The sequence below is a fragment of the Peromyscus californicus genome, unplaced genomic scaffold (genome assembly GCF_007827085.1).
Source record: "Peromyscus californicus insignis strain IS unplaced genomic scaffold, ASM782708v3 Scaffold_6__1_contigs__length_162567912, whole genome shotgun sequence".
NCBI classification, from domain to species: Eukaryota; Metazoa; Chordata; class Mammalia; order Rodentia; family Cricetidae; genus Peromyscus; species Peromyscus californicus.
Window position 1 is genome coordinate 48,055,106 of NW_026294584.1, and position 21,008 is coordinate 48,076,113.

The window sequence follows — 21,008 nt, forward strand, 5'->3', positions numbered from 1 at the left end:
TGCTCTTCCAGAGGTCCTGAGTTCAATTCCCAGCAACCACATGGTGGCTCACAACCATCTGTAATGAGATCTGGTGCCCTCTTCTGACCTGTAGTCATACATGCTGTATACAAAATAAATAAATCTTTAAAAAAAAAAAAAAAAAAAATGACAAACAAAAAAAAATCAAAATGTTTTAAGTAAGTTTACAATTTCTTTTTTTGTTTTTTGTTTTTTGGGTTTTTTTGTTTTTTTGGTTTTTTTTTTAACTATATTGGTCATTTTATTGATATTCTGTTTTTTGCTTTTTGTTTTTCGAGACAGGGTTTCTCTGTGTAGCTGTGCGCCTTTCCTGGAGTTCGCTCTGTAGACCAGGCTGGCCTTGAACTCACAGAGATCCGCCTGCCTCTGCCTCCTGAGTGCTGGAATTAAAGGCGTGCACCACCACCGCCCGGCTGTAAGTTTACAATTTCGCATCGGGTCCCACACAGAGCTATCCAGGCCACATGTGGCCTGGGTGTGAGGGCTGGGCCCCTCTGCCTCTAGTCCTGCTTAGGACCCCCCTATGTTCTGGGACCTTTCCCCATTTCCTTCTCTCCCTTGAGAATCAATAAAGAAATCTCGTCTTCCATTTTCTTTCTTTTAAAAACTTATTATTTTTCATTTTATCTATTTGTGTGTGTGTGTGTGTGTGTGTGTGTGTGTGTGTGTGTGTGTGTGTGTGGTTGTGGTGGTGGTGTATATCGGTACCTGATGGCGGTCAGAGATCAACTTGGGGAAGTCAGCTCTCTCCTTCCGCCATGTGGGGCCTGAGGCTGGAAGTCTGCTCACCGCTCAGCAAGCGCCTTTACTTGCCGGCATCTGGCTGGTCCTTGTCCTCTGTGTTCTGAGCTGAGCTTGTCTTATGGTTAAAGGGCTCTGGCCCATCTGTTTAAAGCCTGTTTAGTTGTATCCGACTCCATTCCTCATTTCAATCACTTTGAAGCTGGAAAATTCATTTTGTTGCTGTTGTTGAGACAGGGTCTCACTATGTAGCCCAGGCTGGCCTCGAACTCACCGAGATCCACCTGCCTCTACCTCCCAAGTGCTGAGGTTACAGGTGTGCACCACTAAACCTAGTCTGGAAATTCCCATTTTTAGTGGTAATCCTCCTTCCTCCCCTCCTCCTCTCTCCCCCTCCTCTTAGCCATTGTTACTGTGAGGTCAAGTACTCAGTTGTTTCAGGAGATGGAGTCTGCTCTTCTCTCTGAAGGGGTCTCACTGGCAGTTCTAGAAGCTACAGACCATGGGCTCCATGTACCCCAAGAAGAGTCCTCAAGAATGGCCTTTCCAAACCCACCGCCTGGAAAAGATCCCCCACGTTTTTTAGCTCGTTGGTGAATGCACACACCGAAGGCCTCTTCTCCATCGGCTGCAGCTCAGGACCCTGCCCTTAAGAATCCCACAGACTGCCTTTTCCTCCTGTGGAAATCCTTCTGTGTCCCCATACCCAGCCGTCTCGACCCAACCCTCCCTGGGATGATTTCTTTCCCCATCCCAGGGTCACGCAGAGTGGGGCTCTGGGAAATTTAGTGGAGGACTCTGGGAGAGAAGAAAGCCAGAGCGAGAAGGGAGAGCATCGGGCTCTCTCCACAGCACCTTTCACAGGCACGCCGGCACTCGCTCTCCCCTCCCTTACAGCAGGGGTAGTGTTTGAATCCGCGGCTCACATCACCCCATCACCCGTGGTGCCCCCTCCAGCTCCTAGGCTAACTCACAAGGGTGCGCACACCTGCCCCTGCCAGCACACCCTCTTCCTGCTCATTCTGATCACAGCCTGGGCTGTCACCAAGTGCTGACAGGAGTCAGTTCCTCCCACTCACTGCCAAGCAGAGATCGATGAATGGTGGAGTGGAGAGCGGAGAAGAAAAGAAAAGAAAGTGGCCTCTGGACCCAGATGTTCCCCACCCCCACAGGGCACCTCTGGACCCAGATGTTCCCCACCCCCACAGCGGACCCCTGCCCTTTTTCCTCTTGAAAGTAGGTTTAGTCAAACAGAGAGTTTCTGGTGGGGAAGGTTGGTTAGGAGAGCCCATGGATCCTTTCTCTGGCTCATATGACTCGGTGCCTATCAAAATGTGGAGCCCTGAGCCTGATGCCCCCTGGGAAACAGTGGAAGGTTCTGAAGGCATCCCCGATTAAACGCAGCTGCCCAGGGCCTGAAGCCCTGCTCTGGCAGACACAGCCTGTGGGCTCAGGGGAGCCTGATTCCTCTCCTCCACGCCAGGGCTGTGTCTCCTTAAAAGGAGTCTGGTGTCTACTTCTCCACAGCCATGAGGTCCAGGCGCTGTTCACTTCTGGAGCGGAGACTGAGGAGCAGAGATCGGGAGACTGGCAGACTTGTGAGAAAATGGGGTGCAACGATGTGATGTAGCCATGGGTCCAGCCTTAACTCTACCTAGATGTCTGAGGCCAGGCCCTGTGTCCTGAAGTTGGGCAGGTGCTGGAAGGGATCTAGGGGTAAGGGGATGTTTGTTATTACTTTTCCAAGTGAGAAATCAGTCACAGGGAGAGCTGGAAAACCTCAAGATCCCTTCCTCTGGGGAGAGGGGGCCAAATCATCATGTCATGTTCTTCCTCCCACCCCCCAGTGCTGAGGTTTGAACCTGGGTCTGTGCACATGCTACGGAAGTACTCAATCACAGAGCTACATCTCCAGCTTGCTTTTTACTTTTTATTTTGAGACAGGAGCATGCTAAATTGGCCCAGCTAGCCTTAAAGTCACTCTGGCCCAGACAAGCTTTGAGCTTCTGATCCTCTTGTGCGGCCTTCTGAGTGGCAAGGATTACAGGCTGCCTGGCCCCATTGCCTCTTAGCAAACAGCCTGCTCCTGTTCAACCCCATGCTCTTGCTCCCGATCCGCCAGAATGCTGCTGAGCATAGCGGATTAGCAGGCTTCTGTGTCAATCCCAGACTCATTGTCCACACTCACACTGGAGCCAAGGGACAGCAGAAGGATGCCCTGGGGCCAGCCTCACACGTATCATGCTCTTCATCAACACTGCTTGGCCACCACAGTGTGCAGGTGTGGGAGGTGCTGGGAAGGACCCTTGTGCACCCATTTGTGAACAGAGATCCTTGCATTCTGCAAGCAGGTGGGTGGCCAGAGTTTGGCTATGAAGAGATGGGGGCCAGGCAGTTCTCTTCACATCCTGGTTTCTGTTACACTCCGCAGGTGCTTTCCAGAGGAAGTCTGGGGACACAGAGTGAGCTGGCTCACTCCCACCTCATCCCCATGGTGGTCTAGCCTGGGCCAGAAGGGGAGGGCCCGGGTACAAGAAGATGTGCAGAACTTGGTGCCAATCCCCCAGGGAAGGCCGTAGATCTTCGAGGCCTTCGAAGTTTCCTCAGAATCCTCCTGGATTTGATTCCATGCCAAGAGGCCTCTCTCCTCCAGGGTGCCTGAGAAGCAGACAGTAAGAAGTCAAGGCAGCCCCCTGCTTTTCCTTCCACATGCGCCCCTTACAAGCCTTGGCAGGAACCATGGATCCCCTCCGCTTGTTAAACAATCTCAGAGCCCCAACTCATGTGGTCCCCAGCCTCGGGCTCAACCATGGAACCTCAGGGCTCCCCTTGGCACATAAGAGCAGACCTGTCCATGTGTGTTTGTGGCCTGCAGGCACACTTTATGTTTGGTGGGGAGTACAGTGTGGAAAACAGAATGCATGAAGCAGGTGTAGTCACAGAAGTCCTTAGGAGAGGCTGGGGAGGGCAAGAAGAGAAAGGTGGGTGTGGACGTCTCCCCAGAATCCACAGCGATGGGACCTCTATGCTCTTCATGCCTGCACCCTGGGTCAGCTCATCCCAGGCCTCACTATCACCCCCTCACTTGTCTGTTTTCCTTTCTGTCTCCTCTATTAGCCTGTGCATTGGGGAAGGCTGAGACATATCTCTGTATTTTCAGTGAGTGGCATCTGCTACATACTTAGTGGATAGTTAGAAATATGAATGGATGAATGAGTGAATATGTGTGTGGCTTCCCCCATCAATTAATTATATTATAGGTTCAAGACAGCCATGGCTATCTCCTTTTCCAATTGTGTCTGGTGTCTCATTCATTTTAGGGCCCTGCTATGGCTGACCTGTAGCCCTTGAAAAGTCATACATGGATAGCCTAATCTTGGGGGTGTCAGTATTTGCCAATAATGTTTAAAGAGCTAAAGATGTTGTAAACGGACATTTCCTGTCCTGACTGTCAGTTCCCAAATAACCACTCAAAGGCTGAATATGAATTATAACTGCTTGGCCAATAGCTCAGGCTTATTACTAGCTAGCTCTTGCATTTAAATTAACCCATTTCTATTAACCTATGCATTGCCATGTGGCTCGTGGCTTTACCTGTCCTCTAGCATCCTGCTTCCCTGGTGGCTGGCATCTCTTCAACTCTGCCCTTCTCCCCCCACCCCCCAGCATTTTCAGTTTGGTTTTCCTACTTAGCCTTATTCTGCCTTGCTATAGGCCAATCAGCTTTTTTATTAACCAATGAGACTAATACATATTCAAAGTGTATAGAAGGATTCTCCCACAGCAAGAAGTTACAAGGAGTCTGTGGTTAGAGCTCCAGTCTGCCTGGGCTGGCATGGAGCTCACAGTGTAGCTGAGGATGACCTGGAACTCCTGATTTTCCAGCCCCCATCTCTCCAGCACTGGGACTACAGGTGTGCATCACAACTTACGCACTGGCGTAGACGGCGCTAAGGCTCTGCATCTAGACAAGCCTCTACCAGCTGAGCCGCATCCCACCCGGCCCTGTCTTCTTTACACAAAAGGAGATTATGACACACAGAGAGACCACAGGAATATGCCAGCACAGAGCAAAGGCAATGTGAGGACACCCTCTGCAAGCCAAGGAGGAAGGTCCTGTGAGGAACGAGCCTGCCTCAGATTCCAGCTTGGGGGCCTGAGAGAAGAATGTGTCATTTTGCTCGCCCTGGTCTGTGATGTTTTCCTGCAGCAGCTCAAGCGGACTAGTGGAGGCCATGTCTTATCCCGACCCCAGCCTCAGGGCCCGTTTGGGGTGTGCTGTGAGCAGGCCTGACAGGAGCTCTCCCAGTGGCCCCGTCGCTGCCCACATGCCCACAAGCCCAGCTTCAGGGGGCTGCAGCCTTACCAGGGATGGTGTTGTCCAAGACAAAGCCCAGGAATCCACCGACAAACATGCCTGTGGTCAGGAGCACCTGGATGACCTGGTCCAGCTGGAGAACCCCTGGAATGAGACAAAAGTGACGGTTCATGGGGACCACGGGCCGCCCTGCTTCACACCCATAGCAGTGACAGTCCAGGGGAGACAGGACTCACCTGTCCGCAACTTCTCAGGGTTCTCGTTCACCCAGTTGGGGATGGCCAGCCCACAGTAGATGGAGAAGCCAAACACAAAGAGGTTCCTGGATGAATTCATGTCCACGTACTGTGGGAGAAGGGGTTCCCGAGTTCAGCAGGCCCACAGATGCCTTTACACATGTGCACTGTGGCTGGTTTGGGAGGTGGGATGCAGTTGGCTGTTTCTTTCTTGTATTGGGCGTTCAGTGTGTCTCCTAGCACCATAGGCCCCCTCCTCTCCCTCCCCCTCCCCCCTTGCTCTCCCCCCTCCTCTCCCCCTCTCCTCCCCCTCCTTCTCCCTCTCCCATGCAGCCCATCCCTGGGGCTCCTCTCAGGTCGGGTGGCACTGTTGCTCACTGAGGTGCCTCACCTGCAGGTTGGAGATCCCCACAGCGCTGATGACACCGAACATGACAAGGAACATGCCTCCGATCACCGGGGTGGGGATGGTAGCGAATGCTGCCCCAATCTTCCCAAACATGCCCATCAGGAGCAGCACGCAGCCTGCAGTCACAATCACCAGCCTGCTCCCGACCTGCACACCCAGAGAGAAGGGATAGGAGCACCAGGACAGACAGACGCCCCGGAAACCCGCTCCTTCATCCTTCACACTGCTGTCGTGAGAGCCTGCAGAACCGGCATCATGTATGCTAAAACTGCCCCCCCCCATGCTCCCACACTGAGCTAGGCAGAGATGAAGGAGGAACTCAGGTCCTGGCTTCAGCCCTCATCTCTCTGGCCTGCCTCTCTCACACCTGTTGGGTACATTACTAACCTCTCTGAAAGTCAGTCAGCCTCCACAGCTACCACAAGAGATTAGGGATACCACACAATTCAATAGGATAAGGCCTGTGAATGTTTGGAGTAATATGCGTTGGGCACATGGAATGCTGGATAAGGGGAAATGGCAGGGGACAGAGGCACAAGGCTCTTCTGCAGCATAGCGCCCCTCCGAATGTTGCTTATGCTTGGCCCACTAGGAAGGAAGGTTTCTGTCTCCCTACCACATCACTTGCTCCTCCAAAGACGTGAATCTCATTACAACATCCACACCTACTCCTTGTCCACAGCACCATGTGGATACCTGGTACCAGGGACACTGGTCACAAAAGGCCAGGGCAGGAAGGAAAGAAAGAGGATGCCTTGCACACACCTCTCATTCTGTAGAAGAGAAAACTAAAGAGAGGCGCCCAAGGCCACGTGGGAGCCCCGTGCCACGCCAGGGTCTCCAGCGCCCAGCAGAGCCATCGGGTTTTATCCACAGCACTGCACATTCACAGCTGTCTAGGTGTGTGGCTTACTCAATGTCCACCTCCATTCCCACGTCATCTGGTGCTTCGTAAGTGGGGCGTCTATGCTCGCGGCAGGAGAGACACGTGACAAACAGGAAGTCTCACGAAGGGAACAGGAAACACCCAACAGCAGCCCACGGTGTGTTCTGAAGAGTCATGGGACAGTGGCCACTGAGGGAGGCTCTATGGGGGCTGGCTAGTCTGGCCAGCGGGGACAAGTCAACCAATATACAAGAAAAGAAGGGAAGAGAGAGCGTCATGCACAGAAAGGTTTGGCGGAAGACTATTCTAGAGAGAAAGTGGCATACGTGAACTCTGTGGTGGGAAAAGCCTGGGTCGTTTGGAAGCACAAGGAAAATCAATGTGCCTGGGCTGCGGTGCCCGGGACAGTGGTGGGAACCCAGAGCAAGGGATGGGCTCCATCCTTCAGGGCCCTGGGGGCAGGGAGGGGCAGAAACAAAATGTGGCACAGCCATACAGTGAGGTATCATTCGGTCCCCAAAGGCAGTACGTCTGACACCTGCTGAGCCTTGTGGTGCTTTAAGTGAAAACTGTCCCCAGAGGGTCACACATTAAACGCTTGCTTCCCTACTGGGCATGCCCTCTGGAGAGGTTATGGAGCACTTAGGAGCCGAAGGATCGCCAGAGACAGGGTGGGCTTTGAGGGTTTACAGCCTTGGTGTCCTTCCTGAACTTGTTTGCTCTCTCTTTTCCTGCCCTCCCCTCCCTCCCTCTCTCCCTCTCTCCTGTGAGTGGTTAAAATGTGATCAGCCAGTTCCTTGCCCTGGCCTCCATGCCATGCCTCCCTGGTCACGAGGGCTCTGTCGCGCTGGGACCAGAGGTTAAAAGAAGCCCCTTCTTCCTGAAGTTGCTTTTGGTCGTAGCATTTTATTGAGACACAAGCCCGTCACAAAAAGTCAGACAATAGGTCTCCATTCACACGAGGTCTCCAGGATCCTCCAAGGCATGAAGATGGGAAGCAGGAAAGGTTGCCAGGGATGGTGTGTGTGGGGGAGCTGGGGGCGGGAACAGAGAAGAGGATGGGGGAGGGGCAGGAAAGGGGGAAGAGAAACCAGGAGTAGAGAGGATGAGAAAAGGGTTGGATGAGGAGTTGGGAGTCCTTCAGGGGGGAGAAGGATGGACAGTGCCAAGGGTGGCACAACAGTGCCAGTGTGCTATGCCCAGCGCTGCGGCCACACTGATCCCAGCATTCGCGAGACTGAGGCAGGAGGTGCAGACATTTGAGGCTATATGCTATGGGACGTCTTTCTGTACGCTGTGAATATATGTTGTTCCCATTGGTTAATAAATAAGCTGCTTTGGCCTATGGTAAGGCAGCTTAGAGGCAGGTGGGAAATCCAAGGAGAGAGACAGGAAAGAGAAAGGCGGAGTCTGAGGAGATGCCAGGCTGTTGCCCAAGGAGCAACATGCCAGCAGACCGGTAAGCCATGGAACACACTGCAAAACATAGATTACTAGAAATGGGTTAATTTAAGATATAAGAGCTAGCTAGCAAGTGGCCTGCCATAGGTCATATAGTTTGTAAATAATATTAAGCCTCTGAGTGATTATTTTATAAGTGGCTGTGGGACCGCGGGTCCAGGTGGGACCAGAGAAAATGTTCGACTACAGCTACATAATGAAATCCATTATCAAAGCAATGGAGGGAAATAATGTCAAAGCATACTATATGTGCATGGAATTGTGTATAATAAATGAATTAAAATATAATATAAATAATTAAAAAAACTACCACACTAACTGTTTAGAAATGGTTATAATGGTAAGTCTCATGTAATACGTCTTTTATTACAGTAAAAATAAAGGCAAGCGAAAGCTTCATTCCCTTCACTAGAGGTTTTTAAAGCAAAGTGGTGACGTGATGTGATTCACATTCTAACAGCTTCCTCCAGGACAGGCATGTGTTATAATTACTCAGTAAGCGATTGCTACAGAACATGGTGAACTTTGACTTCTCCTTTGTCTGTGTGGAGGTTCACTTAACATCCAAAACTTGTCTCACACATCATTGGCTGTTTCGATCCAGAACCTTAAAAGAGACTCCCCTAGTTCAGTGGTTCTCAGCCTTCCTAATGCTGCGACCCTTTAATACAGTTCTTTATGCTGTGGTGACCCCCAACTGTAAATTATTTTTGTTGCTACTTCATAACTAATTTTGCTACTGTTAGGAATCGTAATGTAAATATCTGTGTTTTCTGATGCTTTTAGGAGAACCCTGTGAAAGGGTCATTCCATCTCCTAGAGGGGTTGTGCCCCACAAGTTGAGAACCAGCTGCCCTAGTTCATTTCAATAGAGGACTGGTTATTGGAATGGAACCTGCTTCAGAATACACACACAGGCACATAGACACACACACACACACACACACACACACACACACACACACACACACACACACACACACGGGAAAGAACCAATTGTTGCAATACCTGAAAAGGCCACAAGAGGGAGTGTGAGCCCATTAAAAACCAAGTGGCCTTTGCACGTTTCTCTCAGGGTTAATCTAACTTCCCTGTTGAGCCCTAGCTTGCCCTGTGCCTGTGGGTCTTTACTCCCTGCTCTTTTCATCTCCCCTAAAAGGCCTCAGCTTAGAGACTATGTCCACAGAAATTTGTTTTGTGTATGGAATGTAATTTTCTGTTCTTCAGGGGACTTGTTTCCTTTAACGGGAAGGAAACGGTTTGCTGAACTTAGACAGCCCCCTGCTACATTTCTAGTGCACTCACGGCCTTGGGAAAGTATCAAAGGCTCCAGAGTGTCCAGAGAGCCAGAAGCTGCTGTGGAGGTGACTCTGGTGGGGATTTGGTTGGGGATTTCAGCTCCAGCGGTGGCAGAGGGTTTCGGATTGAAGGTACAGTGCCTCCAGGCTGCACCCTGGAGCCACCGAGGGAGCCATAGATAATTCAAGTTGGGACACTGCAGGGAGAGGGCCGTATAATTTCCCCGAGCTCACAAAACCCCTGCAAAGATGCATTGAAATGTGGTGGGCAGCACAATGCTCCTGTTTCAACATCATTTAGAAACACCATCCTGAGGATTCCTTCCTGGGCTCCCTAGCAGGAAGGGGGGTGGTGCTTGAAGAGACGTTAGGCAGAGACTAGTCAAAATTGAGTTCTAGAAACCAGACAGACAAGTCATGGATGGAATAGAGATGAGCACGATCCTGGGAAGAGACAATGCTGAGGTCCTGCTGTGCAGGGGACAGTCAGTCTGCCGCACCGGGAAGGGAGGGAGCAAAGGGGATGTGCATGGAGCCCTGTGGAGAAAGTAGAACCCAGCGGAAAGTCTAAGGACAGCCAGTAGTTAGAGATGGCCTGAGTGGCAGAGGGGTTCACTAGGACAGGGACTGCAGAAAAACGGAGCATATGTACGTTTCAGAGGTCTCCAGACGTCAGGGGCCCTGGGGACCTGACCTGGGTCTGGCTAGGGGCAGCTGAATATTCCGGGCTGGGCTAAAGGCAATGGGTGTCCACCACAACCAAAGAAGGCCAAGTGTTGACATTGCTATCATGACCCCCACAGAGACAGCCGCATCCTGGGCCCCTGGGCCGTGAGTATGTAGCCTTGACATGCTTGGCAAATGTACTTGCAGAGGTGCCTGAGTTGGGGGCGGTGAGCTAGGGAGGATCTCCTGGATCACACTGGGGGTCCAGCATAACTTCATGAGTCTTTGTCAGCAGACAACTTTTCACATCCGTGACAGGGGAAGATGGGAGAAAGGGCCACAGACTACGGACAGAGTAGCCTGTAGAAAAGGCCTCCCAAGAGGAGTATTTCCCTGTCCACACCTGCATGCAGTCCCATCTCATTTCTGACTGCCAGATCAGCAGGGTGATACTGTCTAAAACCAGTCTCTGTGAGTTGTCACAGCCACAACAGGAAACTAATTTGCAGGGACCCAGCCCTGCCCCAGAAGCCTCCATCAGCAGCCTTACCCTGGTGATGCCCAGTGCCCCGACGTTCTCGCTGTAGGAGGTGGTACCATTCCCGGTCCCCCAGGCCCCTGCCAGCAGGCAGCCAAGGCCCTCGATGCCGATGCCACGGTTGATGGCATGCCTCGGAGGGGGCGGGGCCCCGACCAGCCGAGCGCAGGCATGATAATCGCCCACCGACTCCACCATGGAGGAGATCACTCCAGCAATGATCCCAAAGACTCCAGCCAGGCTGATGGTAGGGAGGCCCCACTGTCCTGCAGAGGGAACCCAAGGGGAACGACTGGGCAGAGGAAGCTGCTAGACCCCAAGTCATTTCAAGCCTGGGAAGCTCTCAATTGCCAGAACTTCAGCAGCTCCTGCCCTCCCTTCTACCCTGAGGTGGAGCAGTAGTCCAGACTCGGAGGTCATAACGCACAGAAAGGTAGAAATGGTGCTTCCTTCAAAGAGAGCCTTGGAGCCGTTGGGAGCTAAAACTCTCCTCTAGAGTGACATCATATATCCACAATCCATGATCCAGACAGGCCATCCTTTAGCCCTGGCTACTTTTATACACTTCAAGGGGAGACTAGAAGTGGTCTAAAGGAAGCTCTGATCTCCCCCAAAATATTCTAACTCAGCCCTAAGCCTCCTTCGTTTGAGGTCCACTGAACCTATCAGGAGATCCAAAGATCTGCCCTCACATATCCCAAGGCCGGGGCTTCTGGATAACATGGAGGAGGGTGAGGGGCTTAGGCTGGCTCTGAAGAAGCTCTTGGAATGAGGGCATTTGGCCTACAACGTGGGCTTAGTGTCTGAATTCCCAGCCTCTCAGGTGGCTGAGGCAGGGGGATCACAAGTTTAAGGCTCTCCCGTCCTTCTGAGTGAGTTCAAGGGCAGCCTAAGCAACTTAGCAGTACTCTAGTTCAAAAGAAAAAGTGAAAAGGGGCTGAAGCTCTATGTCAGCCATACAGCAATTTTGGAGCAAGCATGAAGCCTGGACTCAGTCCCCACTAACACACGTGCACACCTTACAACAACCTGGAACCTCCCTCCTCCTCTCCCTCTCCTCGTAGGAGCCCCCCTGGAGCCCATCTCCCCTTGCAATCCCTCCCCAACCTTTTTCAACCCTCCATCCAGCGCCCTGAATCCCACAGACAGTCCCAGGAAACACCTGTCCCAAGCAATAAGGACACCCATTTCTCCTCACCTGGATAAGGGAAGCGAAACCAAGGGGCCTGGCTCAGCACGCTGCCTTTGGTGTCCGTTCGGGCCATGTAGCCATATGCCATGGGGGACTTGGGGAGGGTGTTGGTGACAGTGAGCACGAAGCAGAAGAGCCAGGAGATGCAGAGGGCCAGCAGCACCTGCCGGAGAGAGCGGCCCTTCACACTCTGCCTCTGTGTGGGTGTGGGTGTGTGGGATGCTCTGAGACCGGGGCGTGCCAGGTTACGGACTCTGCTGCTGACGACAGGAATCTGCTATGCCGCTGGATAAATTAGCAAGAGAGGCAGAAAACTCACTACGGAAAGAGACCTTGGGCAAAGTGGGACAGGAATGTCCACACTGGGCAGAGCCTGTGGCAAAAATCTGGCTCTCACACTACGTGCTTATCTTCATCTGTGCCATGGGGTTAGACCCACACCTCTATCAGAGCCTGAAACGCAGTGGGATCCCAGAACACTCAGTGGACGCTCCCCTGGGGAGACTGTTGGCCGAAGCCCAATGGTGCCACGGGGACTGTTGCTTCTGGGGGTCAGAGAGAAGCTTGTGTGGAAGTACCTTTCTAGAAAGCTCTGGAAAAGGAGGTACCCGTGAATCATGAGAGGTGCGGCTGTCATTCCCAGTACTTGGCTATGCAGGCAGCCAGGAGCGAAAGCTGTTCCATACAGGTGCTGAGTAGGAACCCGAGCCTGTATGCCACCAACCACTAGGGGGCGCCACACAGCCAACCGAGAGTGAAAAGGTGGTGAGGGGTGGTTCTTACAGGAAAGACCTGAAACAGGTTGAGTTTGGAGATGTGACACTTCTTCTTTCTTCCGTACATGGGCACAGGCACCACGACGTTTTTGAGGTACTGAGAAAACAGCACGATGAGGAAGATGGTCCTGAAACAGAAACAAATGACCACGCCTACTTGGTGGGCTGACTTCTTCCTGGTGGGGCCGGGGTACCCTTTCCAGGCTCCAGGAATGGGCCAGGAAGCTGAGCCACCTTGTCCCAGTGGCATCCGTGGCTTCCCTGGTCCCTGTAGGAAGCACAGGCAGAGTCCTGCCATCCCTGAAGAGGAGTCAAGCCCCATTGGGAGATGCTGCTGGCTGAGGGGAAATAGCGGAGGAGGAGACTGTCACTTTCGGGAGTCGGAGAGAAATGATCAGCTGGCAGCAGGATCAAGCCAGCCAGCCGTGAGAGCCACCGAGGCCGGAGTCTGAGATATCTCCCAGGCAGTTCTGCACATCTGATGCCCCTCACGTGTCTCTCAGAGCCCAAGGGGGCACAGTGAATGAGAACGCCACCCCTAAGTTTCAGTGTAAAAGCTGGAGACTTCTTGAGGCTCCTTGACTGTCATCAGCCCCCCACAAACACCCCAGCCCTGCACACATGCAGCACCCTCTGACCCGTGGTTGTCCCCCAGTATTGCAGGGTATTGGCTCTGTCTTCTCTCACAGACTATAAACACCCTTGCGAGCTGGGGCCTTCCTTTGTACCCTTCTCAGCTCAATGAAACCCTAGCTGGCAAGGGACCAGTAGAATCAAGTTTTCATAAACACTACCTGTTCTTATACACTGCTGTGATAAACTGGTTTCGATGAGAATCAATACGGTTAAAATATCGAACAGTCATAACAGATTCTAAGGATCAACTGTTACACCTTTTAAGATAAGACAATGTGGGGCTGGAGAGATGGCTGATCTTCCTGAGGACTCAGGTTCAATTCCCAGCACCCACGTGGCAGCTCACAACTGTCTGTGACTCTAGTTCCAGGGGACCGGACACCTTCACACAGACACACATGCAGGCAAAACACCAATGTACATTAAATAGATAAATAAATATTTTTTAAAAAAAAACAGATATGACAATGCCCATGGAAGTATTTATAAGCCAATATCCTGGATTCCAAAAGTGTTGCGTGGGTAACCTTCTACCAAACAGGACTGAGATGGCCTCCCTTTCTCAGAGAATACTTACAGGGCAGAAATCCCCCAGTGGATACCGGCGTCATTGCCGGCAGATTCAAAGAGAGGCAGGGCCACCAGAGAAATGGTTGGGGCGATGGTCAAGGGGCCGATGTAGCGCATGAGAAAGCCAATGAGACCGGAGAAACCCACCAGCATCTGGACACAGGAGGCCACCATGACAGCGCCCTGCAACTGAAGGAAAGTGTGGGCCTCAGTGGGGACCAGGCTACCCCATAGGGCAGTACTCAGTGGGGACCAGGCTACCCCATAGGGCTGGCTGCAGCAGCCCATGGGCTCCGCTATTACCTCATTACACCTCGGCAGAACTTTCTCAGGCAGTGCAGAGGCCAGACGGGAACCCAAAGGAATGTAAGGGACCGGAGCTGACATTTTCATGTAGCTGCCGCTTCGGGGACATAGTCTTCACAATTACTTGTGGACTGGAGTCGCCGCGCGGAGGAAGACGCCTCACAAGAACAGCAGAGCACTCAGCATCCTGCTTCTCTGTTTTTCTGTCTTTCACTTTCTGCGGCAAGTGCTCGGCACCTTTTCCCACGAACGGCCAGTTAGAGTATTTGAGGCTCCGTGGCCCTACGGGCAGTGTGGCAGTGTTTCCAGGCAGCCGAGAACACATAAGCAAGCCGTGTTCCATCAGAACTTCATTTCCAGGCAGTGACAATGGAGTTTCATATAATTTCGATGTGCCAGGGTATTTTATCCTTCTATGTTTCTAAAAATTAGCACTTAAAACGTAAAAAACCATTCTTAGCTTGTGGGCTGTTGAGGCCGGATTTGGCTCTGTGCCGCCTGATCTAGTGGATTGCATGAGTCTGTCTCTCCTTTTTTGCTTTAACAGGATGATGGTATCTCTTCTCTTTAAAAATATTTTATTTTATTTTGAGACAGGATCTCATGGGTCCAGGCTAGCCTTGAACTCACTATGTAGCTAAAGATGACTTTGAATTTCTGATTCTCTGCCCCGACCTCCAGGGTGTTGGCATTACCTCTGGTTTACAGGCTGCGGAGGCTCACACCCAGGGTTTCATGCGTGCTAAAGCAAACACTCTACCAACTGAGATGCATTTCAATCCCCTAAATTTATTCTTACAGAGTTACTGTTAACTTTCTCAAAGTGAATGAATACATGGCTGTTTTGTTTCACATGTGAAAATACCGTACAGGCTCATGTGTTTGAACACCCGATCCCATGGCTCGCTCTCTCTCTCTCTCTCTCTCTCTCTCTCTCTCTCTCTCTCTCTCTCTCTCTCTTTTCTGCACCCATTTCTTTAGAAACAGAATCTGTTCACTTTTCTTTGACAGTTCCTTCAATCTTAGTGTGTCAGCTTTCCTGTGGCCGCTCTCATCTGTGGCTGGACCTGTGCTGACCATCTTGGGCTTCCGCAACTGAGACAGATGTTCAGTAGACACAGGGATCCACTCCATCTCAAGAGTGAACAAGACAACCAGGCACTCATCAAATGAAGCAAAGAGGTTGGCACGAAAGAGCTTTCTCTGTTAGTCAACACTCTGGAAAACCTTGGCCAGTGGAAGGATCTAATAATGTGACAGACCTGGTTTTGGGGCTCACTGTGCTGAGACTCCTCAGGACAATGTTAGGGAAATGGAAAGTGATGGGCCACCTTGACCCTGGGCCACCAGAACCCGGCCCTAAGCTGTGTTGTACAGTAGGAGTCTGTAGACTCTATCTGTGGATGGCCAAGAAGGAAAATGTTTAGATTGTGAGTGCCATGTGTGGTTTCTGCCTTGTATTTTTTTTCCAAAAAACCTTTTTGAAATAGAAAAGTCATTCTTAGTCCATGGCAATAGAAGAATGGGCCGCAGAGGATGGAGAGATGGTTCAATGGTTAGGGAGCACTTGCTGCTCTTGTAGAAGACCAAGATTTGGTTCCTAGCACCTACATGGTAGCTCACAACCACCTTTAACTCCAGTTCTGGGGGATCTGAGGCCCTCTTCTGGCCTATAAGTCACTGCATGCATGTGGTATGCATACATGCATGGCAGGCAAACACAAATATATATATATCAGGCCATAGATGGGCTTTGGTCCAAGACTCACAGTTTGCTGACTCTGCTTTAGGGCTCCCTGCGTGTCACAAACACAAAAATAAATAGTCGATGCATTAAAGAAAATATGACTGTCTCTTGAATGCTGCCTCCGTGGAGCATGTAAGAGTGTTCTCAAGAAGACCTATGTTCTGTCTCCGTGCTCTCCATCCAGGCAACTCCAAATCCTCTCCCGCCCGTCACCTGTTTTGCTTTCATTTTCTTACTGGAGTGTTTCTCTCTCTCCCTCCCACCATGTGCACACACACACACACACACACACACACACACACACACACACATATCACTGGACTGCCAGCTTCCTGAGGGCAGGCCCCTTGTCTGTTTTGTCTGAGTCAGTGGCTTAAGTAAAACATCTTTCTTACAGGGAGTTGGATAATGATGAGGAAGTGAATCAACCCAGCAGCCCCTCTCCCGTTACCTCTCGGATCCTCTTCTGCCACTCTTCAATGAATTCAGGAGAGCTGGTGTTGACCTGGCTGGCATTGAGAGTCCACTCCGGGCATTTCCAGGCAGGAAGAGAGAGCATGGCCAGAGAGGGTGCCACAAAAGCAAAGGTCCCTCCTTGAAGAATGGGCAGCCTGAAGGAGGGGAAGGATGTCACCACCAAGACCCTCCCACACTGCCCTGTTGCAAGCCCCAAAGGGCCTTTTGAGCCCAATTCCTAGCTCAGTGGCAACACATGGCCCCTGCTCCTTCAGTTGCAAGGAACTCTGCTGAGTTCTGAGGAGAGGCCATGAAGCCTCTGTGACTTTGGACAAGATGTAACACCAGGAGGAGGGCTCAGGCTCTGAGGCACCGTGTGAAGCCGGCAGGGGACTTAGAGAACACAGTATCTCTCCACCCCAGGCCCAGAGCATCCCCTGCTAACCCCAGCACAGGTCACACCATGCAGTTCTCCATCTCAGGCCCCCAACACATCATCCCCACACTGGTGAGATGTGTGCAGCCTCAAAACTAGGTTGCTGGATTCCACTGTGCTCCTGTGAGCCAAGGGCAACCTTAGGCCTCTGCCCTCAAGTTCCATATCACAATAGGTAGATGTATGACCTCCAGACCTGTCTGACTCCTGGAAGGCTTCTCCCTCTGATGCCTGTGACAACTAGCATGGCTTAGTCAGTCTGCAGAGAAACCCATGCAGTAGGCAGCCCCCACAACTCGCTCACTAGCAGGCCAGGCTTACCCACCTCTTCATCATCCCTGAACATTGGAATCTGGGGGGCACAAAGGGCTCCCCCAACTTGGATGCAGCTGTCACTGTGACCTACTGAATCTGGGCACTTTTGTGGGGGTAGGTACAGATGTGGGGGGGGGCACAGGTACATGTCTGTGTGTGCGGAAGCCAGAGGACCATCCTGAGTGTGGTTCCTTAGGCACTATGTACCTCTCTCTGTCTCCTTGACTCTGGAATTACAGTTGATGGTTTTTGTTTGTTTGTTTATGTGGGTTCTGGAAAGCAAACTCAGTTTCCGCAATTCTTGCAAAGCAAACAGACCCACTGTGGCTCTTCACCTTTGGGCAGGGCAACATGCAGCTGAAGCCTAGACTCAAAAATCTAGCCATGAAGTTCCAAAGTAAAATAGATGGAATGGTGCAGAGAGGGTTGAAACACATGGATGGTGTGTTAATGTATGTGCGTGAATGCAGGTGTGTAACTGCCTTCATTTTAGAATCCTAAGCTAAGCATCAGGACAGGAAGGGGACAGCATGGTGCGCATTGTTGTGTGGAGGGCAATCATAGCGTACATGGCACAAGATACAGAACTCATAGTTCATTATTAGCCATAATCTCGCACACCTGATCCATTCATCAAATGCTCACTGAGTGGAGGGAGAGGCAACGCCCACTTGGACAGTCATCCATCCTTATCCACGGTTTTGTTTACAATGGTTTCAGTTACATGTGGTCAAATGTACTCTGAAAACAGTAATATTTGTCTCAAGTCTTTCAAAAGAGATCATTATCATGATAAGGCATCATAATTATTATCATAATTCTATTTTATCACTGGATATTTATTATATTAATCACCTACTGTGCCTAGTCATAAATCAGACTCCATCACTGGTAAACATGTATAGGAAAGAACATATCATTTCAGAGTTCAGTATTAAGTGCAGTTCCAAGTGTCCACTGGGGTTTTGTAACTCATCCCTTCAGACCAAGAGGAGCCCACACTTCTCTTGCTTCCGTTCTCTGAGTGTATGTAGCCCTGACCCCGCAGAGTGATGATTCATAAGAACTTGCCCTCTCTGGTCCTCATAAACACTCTAATTACGGTTAGAAACCACACCATGGCAGTGGGTCCCTGGGTTCCGGCCATTTCATTATCACCAGGACCCAGGAGAGCAGGAATCCTTCCAGTGCTGAAACCGCCACCACCAAAAACCTGCGGACACTTTAAAAGACCGTTTTGGTTTCTTCTCATTTTGTAGATGTGTCATAAAGCTTGCACAAATGTCCGCTGGGTATTTCATTGGGCCGTTGAAGATATGCCTTCGTTGGTGTAATTTTATGGCTGTTTTTACTACCTATAAACTCATTGCAGAATTCTGATATTGTCTAATGATTCTTGCTGAAGAATGGTGAATTTACTTTTTCACATTTTATTTGTTTGTGTGTGTGCACCCATGTGTGTGGTGGCCAGTTAACAAGAGCAGAAGTGACTCTCTCCTTCTACCCTGTGGGTCCTGGGGACCAAACTCGGGTCATCAGGCTTGGTAGGCAAGTGCCTTTAGCCACTGAGCCATTTTGCTGGCCCTAGTTTTAATTTTTAAAAAGTCTTTTCTGGGCTAGAAAGATAGCTCAGTGGTTACAGGCACCTGCTACTCTTCCAGAGGACCCAAATTTAGTTCCCACACCCATGTAGGGTGGCTCACATTGCCTGTAGTGTCTACCTACTCTGAGGACAGTGCTGGTGTTTGTAGGCTAACTTCTGATGTGCTTCTGTCTGTGTAAGGGTGTTGGGTCCTCTGGAGCTGGAGTTACAGACAGTTGTGAGCTGCCATATGGGTGCTGAGAATTGAACCCAGGTCCTCTGGAAGAGCAGCTAGTGTCCTTAACCACTGAGCCATCTCTCCAGCCCCAAAAATAAACATTTTAAAGAATGGAAGATATTTAAGATCCCATTTATTTCCTCACCTGAATTTGAATAAAAACTTGTCTCTAGAAGAGATAATGGCGACAATCCAGGGTTTAGCCTCCATCCCTCAAAGGGCTAGTTAACCTGTCTTATAGCTAAATCAACATATGTTCTAATCTTTGCGTGACGGGAAGAAAACCCTCTCCCTGGGTTGGCCAATGTGTAAATAAATTAAATTTCCTCTATCAGTTTCTGTTCCCTTGTGCCTTTGGAATACAGGATGCTGAGGGGGCAGGTTTGTGAGTATCCTGCCATACTCACCATGGCATCTACCATGCCAGAAACATGAATATAAGTACGCTTTTCAGTGTTAGAGTTACAGGTATGCACCTAGGGACTGAACCGAGGGCTCCCAGAATGCTATCCAGGCACTTCACCAGTTGAGCGACATTCCCAGCCCCCTACCATTGCTCAAGTGCTCAAGTGCCATACCCTCTGTGTTCCTAAGCAAAGTCAACTATGTTCTTCTCTTGCTACAGCATCCCTTAAAATATCACAGTATTATGCTTACTACACAGCCTGCAATTATTTATCCATATATTTGATTCTCTTTTAAAAAATATCTATATGTATGTGTGCCTGTGTGAGGGTATACGTCCACGAGTGCAGCGCCCATGGAGGCCAGAAAATGGTGTCAGGTGTCCTAGAACTGGGGTTACAGGCAATTGTGACTTGACTGATATGTTGGGAACTGAACTCAGGACCTCTGCAAGAACAGTATTCATTCTTAACTGCTGAGTCGTCTCTCCAACTCCCAATTCCTCTTTTGAGACCCTCATCTCCTTGAGAGGAAGAATCATAAATAAGTCCCGGCACCTATTAATGACAGACAGCCATGAGGCAAAGGACTAAAGACAACTAGTTACACTGGCTTCAGGATTCACCCAAGGGAGCTACAGCAGCAAGGTTGAAAATCGTGCCGACAGGAGACTGATCCAGTGGAGACCTTCCAGTCACTGAAGATTCAGGGCTTCCTTGACCAACAAGTCCTTCTCTTAGAAGATATGACACCACCACCACCCCGCCCGGCTTCGGATGCTCCCAAGATGGAAGGTCTGTGAGCATTGTCGGCCTTTCCCAACGACTTACTTCTGTGGAAGCTGACATGACTCACTGCGTAGACCAAACGTTGGCACTCCCCCTAATTTAAATTTGTTCCATCCTTAGCCTCAATCTGATGGTATCGAGAGACGAGGCCTCGGGGAAGGAATGGGGTTTAAATGAAGTCATGCAGATGAGGTCCCCCAAGAAAGGATTAGTATCTTTATGAGGAGAATTGGCAAGATGAGAGCTTTTCCACTACATGGGAATCCAACAGAAAAGATGCCACCTGGAAGCCAGAAGAGGGGCCTCACCAGAGCTGAAGAATGCATGCACCCTGTTCTCAGATGTCCAGGCCAGAACCATGAGAAAAGCACGGTTCTGTTGGGTGGACTGAAGTGTCCAGGGGACGGGAAAGTCATACATGTAAAGATGTTCTAAGACTGATTAACTGGTTCAAACCTCCTGGTTGTCAGGGCTGGGGAGATGGTTCAGCAGGAAAAGGCATTGCTACCCAATCTTGTAAGCCTGAAAACCCGAGTTTGATCCCAGGAGCTCACAGAAAGTGGAGGGGCAGATGATGTAACTCCACCAAGTTGTCCTCTGACCTCCACACATATTCCCTAATCAGCAACAATCATAAAATTGAGTGAGTACGTGCAGTACTACGTTCCGATAGAAATGATCTTGGGCTGTCTTTACACTACATAGTAGTCACCCATTGCTCACCCTGTGTCTCACTCAGCATCCTTGTGCCTGTCAGGTAAAACTTTAGGGACTGTGTCAACTTATCAAAGCACCAGCTGTCACCATCCAAACGTCAAGAATGTCATCAGAAAGGCTCTGAAGCCACAGCAGAGACTTCCTGGCCTCTCTGCACCCTGCCTACCTGATGTTTCCACCAGCGTGTTTGAAAGCCCCTTGGCTAACAACTTTCTTTTGTTGTGTAACTATAAAAACTTCATGAAGCCGTTTCCACATTAGAGTGTTATT

The 21,008-nt window shown here is 50.5% G+C and overlaps 1 protein-coding gene across 5 annotated transcripts in view; it reads right to left on the minus strand.

Moving 5' to 3' along the window:
- Nucleotides 1-2,678: 2,678 nt before the first annotated feature.
- The window catches only part of LOC128099304 (solute carrier family 23 member 1-like), a 33,365-nt gene continuing 15,035 nt past the window's right edge, over nucleotides 2,679-21,008 (minus strand). For 2 of the 5 annotated variants that reach the window (XM_052721164.1, XM_052721159.1), the window contains exons 3-11: nucleotides 16,253-16,412; nucleotides 13,756-13,937; nucleotides 12,550-12,670; nucleotides 11,773-11,929; nucleotides 10,587-10,840; nucleotides 5,708-5,872; nucleotides 5,317-5,425; nucleotides 5,129-5,224; nucleotides 2,679-3,420 (exon numbers count right to left, since the gene is read on the minus strand). In XM_052721164.1, the coding sequence (XP_052577124.1) occupies nucleotides 3,164-3,420; nucleotides 5,129-5,224; nucleotides 5,317-5,425; nucleotides 5,708-5,872; nucleotides 10,587-10,840; nucleotides 11,773-11,929; nucleotides 12,550-12,670; nucleotides 13,756-13,937; nucleotides 16,253-16,360 (1,449 nt within the window). In that variant the 5' untranslated portion in view covers nucleotides 16,361-16,412 and the 3' untranslated portion in view covers nucleotides 2,679-3,163. Of the gene's footprint in view, nucleotides 3,421-5,128; nucleotides 5,225-5,316; nucleotides 5,426-5,707; nucleotides 5,873-10,586; nucleotides 10,841-11,772; nucleotides 11,930-12,549; nucleotides 12,671-13,755; nucleotides 13,938-14,051; nucleotides 15,189-16,252; nucleotides 16,413-21,008 lie in introns of those variants that run through there. The other 3 variants (XM_052721160.1, XM_052721161.1, XM_052721163.1) reach the window with 3 other exon arrangements.